General features: G+C 37.9%; 2 protein-coding genes across 2 annotated transcripts; one reads left to right on the top strand and one right to left on the bottom strand.

The window, feature by feature from the left end:
* Window positions 1-308: 308 nt before the first annotated feature.
* LOC140951500 (TRPL translocation defect protein 14-like) lies at window positions 309-12,482 on the bottom strand. Its single transcript, XM_073400759.1, has 13 exons — window positions 12,088-12,482; window positions 10,201-10,268; window positions 10,063-10,100; window positions 9,781-9,818; window positions 9,308-9,436; window positions 8,910-9,004; window positions 8,672-8,776; window positions 7,889-7,966; window positions 7,527-7,622; window positions 6,827-6,923; window positions 6,091-6,185; window positions 5,693-5,808; window positions 309-2,366 (listed from the first exon to the last, which is right to left on the bottom strand). Exons 1-13 carry the CDS (start codon window positions 12,176-12,178, stop codon window positions 2,228-2,230), a joined length of 1,185 nt encoding a protein of 394 aa, XP_073256860.1. The 5' UTR covers window positions 12,179-12,482; the 3' UTR covers window positions 309-2,227.
* Window positions 12,447-14,717, top strand: LOC140951501 (exonuclease V-like). Its single transcript, XM_073400760.1, has 3 exons — window positions 12,447-12,621; window positions 13,200-13,403; window positions 13,966-14,717. The coding sequence occupies exons 1-3, from the start codon at window positions 12,498-12,500 to the stop codon at window positions 14,700-14,702; spliced, it is 1,065 nt and encodes a 354-aa protein (XP_073256861.1). The 5' UTR covers window positions 12,447-12,497; the 3' UTR covers window positions 14,703-14,717.
* Window positions 14,718-15,042: the final 325 nt, after the last annotated feature.

Raw genomic sequence — 15,042 nt, forward strand, 5'->3', positions numbered from 1 at the left:
AGTCAGCTGTAAGGCATCTCCAACTGGCTCATTCTTTGAGCCGTGCACACGATGTCATCCTCTGAGAAATGCTTATTGGGTTGATCCATTCCTGGACTTGTTTTTATAAGGACTTATGGTCTCCCTTGGGGTCTTTTCCTGTGGGAGGGCTCATACAACAGGTAGATGTAAGCGGGTGCCCCCAGTACAGAAGTTTAGCATAATACTGGTCAAAATGCAGCTTCAAAATTGAAAGTTGAAAACAAAATGTTACATAGTTTATTATTTAAAGGGCTTTGGTGCATTTGTGAAACGAGAGACGGCAACATCAATTGCATTTCTCCTTTATTACCAAATGAAAGGCAATATCATTTACAGTGCAAACACTCTCAACTATATCTGGCTAATACTTAAATTAATCCAACTGTTTATTTCTGAAGTGCCCATTCCCTACTCTTTCTTCTAAATATGATGGGTATTTTCTCACATTCACATACAGTGGTTCATCAGTAATAAGTGAGGCCCTTCAGGATAGGTCTACAAAACAGGATTTCATTAGCTCATTTCCAGTGCGCATTTGACTTCCCTTTCAGAGTCTCCTTTTACTTCTAGCTTCAACTAAAATAACTTAACTAAGGAAAATTTAAATCATCTTTGGCTTGAGAAAGGGAGAAGGGGAAAAATCACTTGCATCCAATAGCTACCAGAAAATCACTAAAATGTTTACCTGCTAATAGCATTGACTCAAAAGAGTAATAAATTAAGATTCTGAAAGTATGTACTATGTACAGTTGAACCAATTATTTATAAACACTAATAAATTCATTTTATATTCTTTCTAATTACCAGTGCCTGAATTGACAATAACCGGGGTGTCCTATTTGAACTACCCTGTTGCCATTAAATAGTATGAAGTGCAGGGAGGAGGGAGCATGTGCTGCTCCCAACACATCAAATTTGGGGGTATTTTCTTGGTGGTGTGGCTGATGTAATACAAAAGAGTGAAGACACTCATCAAAACCCAAACCACAACACAAAAGCCAACCAGCAAAAATATCTGCTAGATCTTGGGGTTCATTTGACTTGTTATAAACGATGGGTACCTACATTTGACACCAAAAATTGGAAAACAAGCTATAATAGATAAAATCACTCAGCAATACTAAAATCCACTCTCAAGAAACATGCAATTTAGGACATTATTCCAGTGCAATACAGCTCAAGAACTCGGGGTTCGTTGACTTGTAATAAAGGATGGGTGCCTACATTTGACAACAAACTGGAAAACAAGCTACAATAAATAAAATCACTCAGCAATATTAAATCTACTCTAAAGCTACAGTAATTTTGTGGAGCAAAGTCATTATGATCTAGAACTTGGAGCATGACTATTGTATGGTTAAGTAGTATTTGGTACTTTTAAACAGGTTTAAATGAGCTTCAAAATCCAAAAGCTAGGATGTTACAATTACAGAATTTTCATGCTTTACCAGTACCATTACAAACACCCATACAAACCACCACAAAACTCAATCTTCCTAATCACGAAATCAAGGCTACTGCCTATGAATGTGGTTAACTGCCTATACATTTTCTAACGATTGTTATTGTGTTTTGGAATTAAATATCCCTTTATAGCCAAGTCACATTCTATGTCCTGTGTAAGTATGTAAAACTTACATGAAATTTGGGTGCATGAAGTACTCTTAATTTTTTACTTGGGTAACTGGTATGTTGAACTATGTAAAAAAAAAACCCTTCAGGAGTTGGACCAAGGTGATTCAAAGTGGGTGGGAAGGGTTGTGTGAGAGAGGGGTCACACCCCCACCCAAACCAAAAGTTGTTTTCCACTTTTGATCACCAATACCACAGTTTCTAAGGGGTGTAATGTTTGTTTGCATGTGCATTGACACACTGGAGCTTGTGGAATATTGCTCCAAGGGTCACCTGAACTAACGGCAATTTCTTCCCTTGATTCAAAACACATACAAGGTGAATTGGAAGGAGAATCCAGCAATTTATCAGGAGTTAATTGGGGCAACCCTTCAATTTAAAGAAATCATTCAAGGAAAATATAGGTGTAAGAGTGGGGGCCTGAAGGTGAAAGAACAAGTTAATATGGTTGACTTTACATCTTCAAAATTGATTCTCAGACAGTCCGAGGTTTCTTGGACCTCTCTCATTTCTCAGGAGAGATTAAGCAAGTCACTTTGGACTGTTAGAATCAGCTAACACAAGTTAGTGCATTTTAGTCCTTTAGTGCTAAGTGAAACATGGAGTAAAATGGGTCTCCAGTAACTTCCTTTACAATATCCAAGAAATCCGGCCTCTTCAAGCCGTCTCCCCTTTCTGTGGTGTATGTTTCAAGGATTAACAGCCCTTTACACCTATCAAAATATCAGACAACATAGTTAGTTTCTTGGGCTTAAATTATGCTGGTGACTGTACTTTGTCAACTACTTCATCACTGTACTAGCCAAAACTTTACGAAAGGAAAAAAATACATTTGTAAGAAATGATCAGGATAGCCACATAATTTCAGAATCCCAATCCTTAGGCAACAACCAAATGCATGCCAACTTTCAATCCCTATGGGGCAAATGTTTATGCCCTAGACAAATATGAGTAATTGGGGCATTAAGCTAAATCCCCAACCAATGGACAGGCAGCCTTCTCTATCGTCTTCTCAGGAAAAGCTTACCATCACATACCTTGAGACTTAACATGAATATGTGCCTGGAAGTGAGTTAATTAACTAAGGTACAATCTTAAGTGAAAAGAAATGTTATTATAACATAATACAGCCAGACCCTGCTTTTGGGACACTCGCTTAATACGGACAGCTCATTAGTTAGTACCGTTTGCTTTGTCCCTGGGGAAAGAAAGCCCAAACATTTTCTCTCAATTCAACCTGCTAAATACAGACACCCCATTAATCAGTCCGGAATATCCCTAAATTTAAGGACAGGGCCAACTGGTCATGCGACACTTTTCAACCAATGAGAAGGCGCGCTTGTGTTTATCAACAAACAAATCAAAACATCGCCCCAGTGATCAAACATTTTCAAAACAACGGACGGAGTCGGACAGAATCAGTCATCGTTTCGGGGCTCTCAGGCATATTTTTAAGACTTTTCATGAGGTATACACAATTTTTTTAAGTGGACAGCGTATCGGAAGCCATATTGGAAGTGTCTCGTGAAATATTCAGCACATTTTGTGGCTTATTTCTTCTTTTATCTTTTAAACAACGCGATGTATAGGCGAGATTTTAGTCGGTTTTCAGGGTAGGTGAACAAGTATCTATTATTTTTTCGATTCACAGATTCTTTACGAAGTTCTAGATATTTTTTCTCGATTGTCATATCAATTAACTTTTGTCATGTTGAATGTGGAGATGGTAGACAACCTAGAATTTTGGTAGACAATTTTTGAATTCCGAGGTCCAAAAAACGTACGTTTTCCACTCCCGGGTTTCTCACAGAGCCGTGTTATAACTTTTTTTCGCATTAGCACGAGCCTTTGCCTTTTTTTCTTTTCAAGGCCAAAACAACTTTATTAGTCTTATGGATCTGATGGATATTCACGTCTAACATCTCGCCTCACTTTGCCGAATTTGCGGAGATGAAATTGAAGATCATAAGCGCAAGGTAGATACTAACCGCTTTGTTTCTGAAATTCACTAATCTGGAAAGATTTAATGTTGTTGGATTCTCCAAAATTAATGTTCATCCACCGTTAAAAAACAATCAAAGAAACAAGGCAAATCTCAATTATAAACGATGTATTTTGCAACTCATTGAACATGCAATGATTATCTTGGATAAAATTAAGACATTGCAGGTACTACAGCAAGCAAAGAAAGCACCAGATGCGTGAAGTAAACGCGAAACAACACAAAAAAACAAGCAAGAAAAGTTAATTAATTTGAACTACTTTCTATTCTTGTTATGATGACTGGTTCTTTGATTCTTGTCCTGTAGAAGTTAATGGGCAGTACAATCCTGTTTTGTACGATCTCAACAAATTTTCACACTCTCTTTAACATGTTTAAGGCTATTTTTACACGGGACCAGTTGGCTTCTATCAAAAATCTTGCAAGCCATGCCAGTGAAACCACGACCTCTGCGATCGGTCCGGAATCAATTCGAACACCCCAATTATTCCTTGCAATGATTAATGCTCTTATTCTATTACATGAAATGTTTTCTTTGAAATATTTAATGTGAAACCTAGACGAGTACTGAAAGCTCATCTTTAATTCTGTCTAACTCCGTCCGTTGTTTTGAAAATTTTTGATCACTGGGGCGATGTTTTGATTTGTTTGTTGATAAACACAAGCGCGCCTTCTCATTGGTTGAGTGTCCCGTGACCAGTTGGCCCTGTCCTTAAATTTAGGGATATTCCGGACTGTTAATAGGGACACTTTCTGTAGCCCCCTCAGTGTCCATATTAACAGGATTTGACTATACAAAAATAAAGTCTTGGCACTCTTTCCTTCAATGGATGACAACTGACCAATAAACAAGTTTATTACCGATAAATTATGAATGACAATACAGAAAATGAAATTATACCACAGGGAGCCCACACCATCTGTTTGTGTAGCCGATTGTTATTTTATAGTAAATGTACTGGATTTACCGTTTGCTTCACCTATAGCGATATATCGCTAACTATGTATATAAATCAATGATAAATAAACGTTGAATTACCTTACCTGTGGTATATAGTCGTCGTTTTACCTCAAAAGCGGTTTTTTGAGCGATTTTGAAGGAGTTGGATTTTGCCGTTGACTGATCCTTATGATAGAAGGACAAGGGTGGAATCCATGTTTTGAAAGGGCTCCAGTGCTGGAGCGATTTTTTCGCCCAAAATTGCATCGCTCTGCTTTCAAACTCCGTAACAAAAAGGTAGAAAGATTCACGTTTCTCCTCGTACCTTCCGATCGAAAATCCATCCAAACAGTCCGGAGCTAGCCGTTGAAGAAAACTAAAATCCCACAGTATTTGAGCCGTAGGAATGCGTAGCAAGATTCATACGTGCCAGCCACAAACCGTCCCGCTGATTGCCTTTTTTTTCTATTGGATGTCGTTAAACAAATGGTTTAATAATAACTGATGAAGAAGACTTGGTAAGCGTTTTTGATTAATGACATCCAATCAAAAAGAGGCAATCAGCGGGACGGTTTCTGGCTGGCACGTATGAATCTTGCTACGCATTCCTGCCGCTTGAATACTGTGGGATTTTAATATTCTTCGACGGCTAGCTCCGGGCTGTTTGGATGGCTTTTCGATTGGAAGGTACGAGGAGAAACGTGAATCTTTCTACCTTTTTGCTTGCGAGTTTGAGAGCGGAGCGATGCGATTTTGGGGGGGAAAATCGCTCCGGCACTGGAGCCCTTTCAAAACATGGATTCCACCCTTGTCCTTCTATTATAAGGAACAGTCAACGGCGAATTCAAACTCCTTCAAAATCGCTCAAAAAACATTTTTGGGGTAAAAGGACGACTATATACCACAGGTAAGGTAATTCAACGTTTATTTATCATTGATTTATATACATAGTTAGTGACATATTGCTATAGGTGAGGCAAACGGTAATCCAGAACATTTACTATAAAATAACAATCAGCTACACAAACAGATTGTGCAGGCTCCCTGTAATGATACAGTATTTAAAAACACAAGTAGAAAAATAGGTACAATTTTACCTTGGATGACACGGTTCACTATAAATATCCAACTGAAAGTATTGATTGTTCCATAAGAAGCATCTTCTTGTTTTGTACACTGACTGACGAGAGTGATCAAGCTGGGTATACAACCTCTGAGTAAAAGGAGAAGAAATAGCAGTGAGAGAGAGATTCTTAACCCTTTCAACCCAAATATCCACATACAATTTCTCTAAAATGATCTTTATACATGTCTTTAAAGAACTGGTTGAGAATTAAATAAAAGATAAAAACATTTCTCCTTGGTGATCATTTTATTAATTCTCATGACTTATTCTTTTGATTTTGTATTCATATTGTTGGGAGAAAATTGATGTTGCTCACTCCTGGGACTTGAGGGGTTAATGTCTACTGATTATGAACTTGATCATGATTACCTCATAATCCTTTGATGATAAATTAGTTCGGACTTCCACAACCTGTCCATTGATCTTGGTCTCTTTCCTTGACGTATGCATGTAGGTGTAGTGACCTATTCAGCAAAAATTACAAACACGAAACTAGTTATAGGGTACCTGAAATGCATGCAACACTGCATTGGCCAAGCATCTCAACAAGAAGAACCGACCAGCCTCACTAGCAAACATACTATAAACACTGTCAAGGGTAAACAAAGAAATTACTTATTACTGTTATCATTATTTATTTGAAAGAACTGCAGCGTTTTACTGGTTTGTCTCATTAAAACCCAACTTACTTACATAATCGACTGCCTGGTTGGCTCAGTTAGGAGAGCGCGGGTCTGCTGAGAGGGAGGTCGTAGGTTCAAACCCCAGCTGGACCAACACTTAGTTTCTTAAAATAACTGAGAAGAAGTGCTGGCCTTGTAATGACATTGGCAAATGGGTTAGACTTGCTAGTCTTGTCAGATAAGGACAAAAAACAATTAGTCCCATCTCACAGCAATTTCACCTATCTGCTTCTTGTGGATTTTAAAAGAACCCACACCACTGTTCGAAAAGGGGAGGGGACATAGACCTCAGTGGCGTGGCCAACCTTCCCTGGGCTGGGTGGGTTAATTATCTCTAAGGAGAGATCTCAATATATGGATAACCTCATGATCCTCCTTCACATGTCATAATGGCTACCTGTAAACAGTGTATGTTATGTTACCATTCTGGCCTCTTTTTCTAAGACGAGCTTGACTTTTGGGGTCTGATGAAGACAGGTAGTCATGAATGACATCAAAGTCCTCAAAAACAGGAAATGCCTATAACACAGCAATAAACAGTTAAAGGTAAGACTTAATAACTTGCCATCAAAGCTGAAATTTATGGTGTGTTCCTATGGGATAAATTATCTGTACCAGGAGTCATGATCCAGGATAAAGATCATGGTGTATAAAAATGACTCTAAACCTGTGAGATCAAGTGTTCCCTTAAATATGATTTCTATGAAAAAGCTATGAAAAGCCTAGAGGGGAGAGGACTTCCACATGAAAATGAGCGGGGGTGCTCGTCTGAAATTTTGAATTAAACCTCCATTAAGGAGACCTATCCGTGACTGGCCAACCCTTTTTGTGACACCTAAAAGAGACCATTTAAACTTTGATCACATGAATTGAGTAAATAACCCCAATTGAAAATATATAATTTTTTTTTATATTTCTTCGTGTGCAACTCTTAAAAAGACCTTTACGCCTAATTTGGCGCTTTGCCCAAAACACCCTAAGCAAGACTAAAATTCGAAATTGACACCCCTAGGCGAGACGAACGAGCATCCTCGCCCATTTCAAGTTGTCTTATACTGAGGATACAACGGTATTTTCAATTGCACTGTTTAAATTAGTAAACTGAAACTTGCTGCTGGTTACCTTTTTGTCTGGAAGAGATGAAACCAGAAACTTTCTCTTTATGCTCTCTGGTGACAAGCGATCTCCGATATTTAGTCCCAGTTTGGTGCAAACTGCCTAGATATTTCAGAAATATCAGCATGAGTGTATCTCAAAGATAATATTCATTCCCACATTGAAAAACATCACTTGGATTACACATGCCAAAACGCCACACACGTAATACCACCTTCTTACGCTAACCCGCAAAATTAAAATCTAGGTTCTCATCTATTAGGAAGTGCATACAGATACCACGCTTAAAAATATATGCCAAAAAGCAACAACTGGGTAGCAAAATGCTAAAAGAAATAATGAAAATGTTAACATGCAAATTATCTTACTTCAATAGCACGACGGACTTTGTTGTTGAAGTTTGTAGAGTTGTCAATGACATCAACATATGGGTGCCCTACCCATGCCTAAAACCAAAAATATCAATACTGGTAATTATTTTAATGACATTCACCAGACATTGAGTTCACATCAGAAAACATTAAGCATTTTTATATTTAAAAAATTATTACAGTGTGTTTCTTTCAAATTTTCGATCTCAAACAGATTTTGTGTTCCTTTTGGCAAATCCAGATTCAGAACCTTTCAGCCATGAAATCAGGCAAATCAAGGATCAAAAATCCGTTTTTGGATTTGACCTTACCAGTAATTCTAAATCAATTTGCAATTCATCTGAAATTTGTCTGGTAACAGCTGTTGTTAGTGTTACAGAACAAGTGTCACAAAAAAGTATATTGTGTGCATAACAACAGTTAATTGGATGTTCCTTTATATTAAAACTGTGTAGGCTTTAAAGAGGAAAGCATTTTCAACCCCTTCTTAAAACTCAAATCCCAGCGATAAATCATAAACTTTTACTATGGAAACTTTTCAGTGGTTGGATGAAATAGAATATTGGATTCAATTTGCATATTCATGAGTAAGTGCGACTTAAGGTGTCATGGTTAGGGCCTGGCTCGAGTTCTTAGACACACTTGCTCATGGCAAATAAGACCCTCCGGAAATTAAATTATGTAACCATGTCAGTCGACAAAGTCCACAGTAACATTGGGTACTTTAATTAGCAGTAGCGTGCAATGGGTTATAAAATACTGGTATTCATTACAGCTGACCTGTTGTGTTATTCTGTCCAATTTTCTGGCCTGTTCCACAGGTTCCATTCGTGTGTGATTGTTTGATGTAATATAGAACTCTTCTGCACCTTCTGCTGCTGACACCTAAAGAATGAAAAATTATTTACTCATTCTTACGGCATTCTTTGAATGCAAAGGAAATGAAATTGCTTTAAAAGAAGTCGAGAAAAGAATTTCGGAGAAAATAACCTCAAACAAGAAAAAAAAATAAACTTACCAAGTGAATAACTTGATCATAGCGTGCATCTCTTAGTGTCACATTATTCAAGTCATTATTACTAAGAAGTCTTTGCCACTGCTCTGAACTCATGTCTGAAAGTTAATCAAATAAGAGTAAGGAATGATAAAATACACAATTACTAAGCACAAGGAGAGAGGTTCCAAGCTCGATTCCTAGATGTGACCTCAAATCCTTATTTTGACTTGATTCCTTTCATATAGCTTTAATTAATTGGCCACCGAAGGGACTATACTACTTCAAGCATTCTCTTTTCCCTACAACAGATCCAAGTATAAACAGGTGATTGATATGTGGACGCATTAAATATGTGAATCTGATATGTGGATGCATTAAGCTGCTATTAGAATTGAGGTAGGACTGTTCTTGGAACTTACATGATGAAGGATCCATAGCTCCCCTGTCACTTATAACTAAAGTGTTCCTCCTACAGCTAGCTGCCAAGTCAAAAAATGTCTGCTCTAACTGAAGCAAGGTCTTCATAAGATTTTCCTGAAATCTGTACACTAGAGACAAGCAAAATGAACGAAAGTCAATAATTTAGAATACTTAACATTGAATATAAAGTCTTTTTAATTACAATGGACAACAAAGAATGTTAGGGCCGGGTGCATGGTATGGCTAATCTTTTCTTCTAATTTCAGTCCCCTGGTTTTTGGCATCTCTCTGATCTGCATATAGTATTGGGATCAATATCAAACATTTAGGTAGGGATTGCACAAAGGCTAAGTTATTTCGGGGATAAGACAAACTGTCTATAGAAGTAAACATGCAATAGCTTAGGGGTGTCTGTATGACTGTGTAATGAGGATTTTATTTGCATTTTTAAGGTTGAGGCTGCTCTCCATACCTTCTTCTTCATCAAGATCAGGAAACTTGACACCACCTCTATACCAAAAACAAAACAAAAAATATGAAATAACACGTTAGAATGACATGGAATTCTTGGGAATTGTGGATATCATTGAGTTTCAACTAGACCATCAGTACAAACCTTTTCATTTTCTCCTTTTTAGCTAACTAACCGGTAAAATCAGGACCACTTACAGCCCTGAATGAGTACCACAATAACATTTTTATAAAAAAAACCCAGTTCATTGAAACATAGTCAACCTTTAAAGTATTACAGTACCCAAGTAGTATGGTAGCTGCTTCAGGAACTCTGTAAACCTACAAAATACGAAAATAGAATAAGATAAAAATATATTTATACATTAAACTGTGGAACAACAATCATGCATTATCAGTCCTTATTATTATCAGCATGTACCTTCCAGCCAAGATTTTCAAAAAAAGTGGACATCATTGCTTGAACTGTTGTCTTTCCTGCACAAGGGCCTTTGAACAAAACAGTAAAATACCGTAGTCATAAACAAAGGAATGAATAGAGAAAGATAAGCAGATAAGCAAAGGGGCAAAGAGAGGAAAGAGGTTGACCGGAGGAAGGGGGGGGGGGGTAGGTTAGAGTTAGGGTCTTATATTTGCTATACAGGGACGTGCCACTAGACAGGGTATGGTTTTCATCCTTTCTGTCCTAAACAGGGTATACAATTTCATGCAAGTCTGTCAGAGTACATGTCCTTTGGGCCAAACAGGGTAACAGGGTTTTGTCCTAAACAGGGTATGTATTTTAAGAATTTTTTTGATCCTAAACAAGGAGAGGGTTTCAAACCTTCAGTGACTCACCTATACCAAAATATTGGTCAAATGGAAGGAAGGTAGGGAAGTCTTGTATGGAAATAAGTTTGCATCAATAAATTCCCATTGGAGTAGAGTTGAAAATGCTTGAATGCTTCAAAAATTATTTGCTCCCACACAGGGGCTTGGTGGTGGTTCACCTGACATGCCTTACAGATAATTTTATTCAACTGCATGGGATTTATTGCAATAAATTAGCCAGTTTTACTGTCAGTGTTTTTCAAGAAAAACATTGTTTGTGGAGGCCTGTGGCCAGGCAGTTAACACCTCGAACTCCGGATCTGGAGGTCCGGGGTTCAAGCCGTCCATTGTTTCCTTAGACAAGGAACTTTACTCCACTTTGTCTCTCTTGACCCAGGTGTCTAAATGGGTACCGGCGACATACTGCTGAGGGGTAACCGTACAATGGACTAGCATCCCATCCAGGAGGAAGTAGCAATACTCCTAGCTAGGCATGCTTCATGCTACGGAAACAACCATAAGCTCTGGCCGTGTGGGCCTTTGGATCGTGTGCACCTTTACCTTTTACTTTACTGTAAGTATTTTTTAAAAAAAAAAAACATTGTTTGGCCTAGTCAAAGTATTGTAGGGATTTTTGATATTTCAGCTGACCCCACTGTTCGGAATTTGCAAAGTCCAAAGAGAACATAATATGACATTTAGTATTATGCCCAAGTGGGAAATTGGGGAATTATTAATCACGGTTCCTGTCAGAGGTCCTACCAGAGGGTCCTACACCATTCCCCAGAGGCAAGTAGAAGAAAACTCTGGGAACAGAGGATAAGTTTGGGTTCTTGCGAGTTTTGCAAAAAAGAATAATTGACTATTTTGGGGAGCTTGGGGGCAAGCAGAGTGCACTCTGGGTGATTTAAAAATAAAGAAAACAGAAAGCCTTTTTTTATTTTTCAGTTACAGGCTGAGGGATATGGATGAATTGATTATTTATTAATGTATAATCCACGATTTTCTAAGGAAAGTTGGCTGATACCCAATCTTGAATTAAAATACTGTTAACAGCTGTGGACTTTCTTTGACAACGTTTAAGTAAATCTTGGATGTTCAATGTCAGGGAAAAAAAATCTTTGCTATTTTTGTAAACTCTGTTGTTTTTTTTTGAAGAGCGGAAGCAGAATACATGGCTTGATGTTCAATATTATTATTAATCAGTAAGCTTCAGTCATGTGGTCCTCACATGCATATTGATTTTTTATTTTTACATTCAAAACACCTATTCTCTTAAAAAAAATAAAAAAAGATAAGATTTCAGCACAGTTCCTAAACTTATCAGCTCACTACAATGTGTATATAAGCATTCTTCTTCTATCCCTTATTAATGCAATGAAAACAAACATCTTACCGGTATGCTCGCAATAGCACAGAATAAGGGCTGTGCGAAAAGTCTTACCATATGGCTCTAAGACAGTATAACAGCTATTTTTAACATAAAAATCAAACAAACCTCCAGTCAGGACAACTTTATAAACTCTGCTGACATGTTTTCGCCCTTCCAACTCTTCCATGTCTTGAACACCATTTACAGCGGAAATCATATCTGAAGACTGAGCTATTCACGTATGTTTTCAATATAGCAACACAGTTATGATAAAATCCGCTGTATTTTCGCTAAATACAGTAGTTTATCAACCCAGAAATTCGATGAAAGGCGAACAGGACGGAAGTGTTTACAAAAACAGAGCAAATTTCCTGGTGAACTTTCCGGGTATTTCCCGGTGAACAAAACAGAAACACGCGGGAAAGCGGCTCAGACCAGCGGTTACTACAAAAATAATTATATTCTACGAAAAATGGATCAAAAGATTTTGTAAATATGTGAAGTTTTTACGCTAAAATGGTACAGCTTTTCGTAGGATGGCCGAATTTTTGGAGGCTGATGAGACCAATTGTAGCAGTCAAGATTCAATTGAAGTTGAAATTGTTAGCGAGGAGGAGTTTGAAGCGATAGATGCTGCAATACAGGAAGCTGCCATGCAAGGTTAGTTGATAAGTTTTGCTTCGTGTTTCATATACTATATAAACTTATGGCTTATGACTTAGAAATTCCGCATCGTTTAGTTCAATAAATTTATGAATAAAAAAATCTAGGGTGCTTAACATTTACACAAAACATCCAGTTGAAAATCTATGGCCAATATTTTCTGACAGTTCCCAAACAGAACATTGTGGACATTAACATATTTAAGTATCCAATCAGAATTTCTAGTTACCTCATGTACAAGTACAGTAGTAATGATTTGCCCCCCTCCAGGGAAGCTTTACATGGGGAGGCTCTGCCCCCGCCCCTTACCCTCTTACATATCACTTTTGACTGAAGAGGCTTCCTTTCATGTACCTTCTATTGAAGAGTACCCTCTCCCTCTGGGTCCCTGCAGTTCCCAAGTCACTCCACCCTTGACTATCACTACATCATTGAGAGAGTTGACTGTACCTATGCTCTAATCTCATACCCAGATCTCACTCTGTCTTATGCTTATTTCCCTTGGCCACAGGAGATCTGGGTACGAGATTACCTATGCCCTACTGACTGAACCACCAATCATTTTGAATCATCAGAGGTTGAAGCCACTTCCAGAAAAACTAGACCAGGACTTCTAACCCCTCTGGATAAGTTTAGAGGTGGTTTGGGATATCTAAGTGTCAGTGATTTGACAGCGCAGTTCTGGTGTGAGCAACAGATGGAGTACAACTTCTTGGCTCCAGAACCAAAACCAGAGACTGTACAAATGCAATTAGGCAAAGATATCCACATGGCAAGAGGTAAACTAGTCAATAAATTTTAATTATAATAATTATTGTTATTATTAATTAAGCAGTTTAAACTGCTACTGTTATGTTCCTCTAACATAAACTGTTTTACCCGATTGTCAAAACCCACTTTGTTGTAAACAAAATAATTACCAGAAAGGTTAAGGGTTGGGAACTTGTATAGTAACAGTCATTAGTGTTTGCTACAGGTAATAACAATAATTATTATTTGGTGGGAATAGGAAATATTGTTGTTTAGAAAAATGACAATTATGATGTTATTTTGCTATGGTGGGGATCCCATTTTCAAAGTGTTAAATTTCACATAACTCACAGTCCCATTCAAAATTCCATCCAGTGACAGGCAAAATCTCAGTCCCAGTTATTCAAATCCCATTTTTCCCATTTCGAAACTAGACACAAGTTCATTAATTAACCCCTTTGAGGCACCTTTAACCATGGTACCACTCAGAAGATTTTTCTCACAAGGGAGGGATAGTTCTGGTTAGCCCCAAGCTGAAGCCATCTACTATTTATTACAAAGTAACTGAGTTTTGAATTTCATATTTTACAGAGCTGGAGTTATATGATGTTGTGGACATCAAGATAGAAAGCAAAGAAGACAAGTGGGCAACCAGGTTTCTCAACTGCCTCAATAAAATGGCATTCTTAGATGCACAGCAAACAATTAGAGAGCTTCCAGTCTTTGGAGAACCCTTTCAATTGGGAGTATTTGTATATGGCATTATTGATGAATTACACTTCAATGAAATGGGACAACTTGAAATTTCAGAGCTGAAAACCAGAGCTACCAACAACAGCTTGCCGTCTAAAGCACAGCAGAACAAAAACTTCTTACAAGCTATGCTCTACAGTATCATGTTCAACGACTTGCTGGAAGGGAAGTTAGCTACTACCACACTTCTATCAAAATTTAATTTAAATGGCCTTGCTGCTCTTTCAGAAGATGTTGTCAAATTTGCCAACGAATTGAGAATACCATGTGCTAAGCTCATCCAAATTGCTGACCTGATGTTAAGTAGATTCAAGACATCAAATATACCTAAAATCAGTTCTGTAGTAGTTGAGTACTGTTCTCAGTTTAGCCATGAAGAAATACACAAAACTTGTTTGCAACTGGACGAGAGTTGGGCACATTCTAAGCTGGTCACAATGCTACCATACTGGAAAGGAGAAAGAGAAACTATTGGAGTGGAAATTGAAGAAGCTTGGAAATGTCATCGATGTGAATTTGCAGACATTTGTACATGGAGAATAAAGAAAGATGAAGAGTGTAGGAAATTAAAATAAAATCTTATGCAAATACTATATAATGGAAGCAGCGTGGCTGAGTAGTTAGAGCCCTAGACTTGCATTTCGGAGGCCCCAAGTTCAATTCCCACCCTGACCGTTAGCAGGATTTGTTCTCAGTAGTCCTGAGTTCAAATCCTCAACCATGCTTGTAAATAGCCAACTGGTTTGCCTCTGGCCAGTTGGGATCCTTAACCCTGTTATGTTAAATTTAGATTATTTGTTTCTGGCATTTGCTCGGCCCCACCAGCATCAATGCTATAAATAATGCCGAGGGTAAACAAAGGATATTAATACTATCAAACCTCTATGTGCCACCACCTCTCACAAGCAACCATTC

The sequence above is a fragment of the Porites lutea genome, chromosome 11, assembly GCF_958299795.1.
Source record: "Porites lutea chromosome 11, jaPorLute2.1, whole genome shotgun sequence".
Lineage (NCBI taxonomy): Eukaryota > Metazoa > Cnidaria > Anthozoa > Scleractinia > Poritidae > Porites > Porites lutea.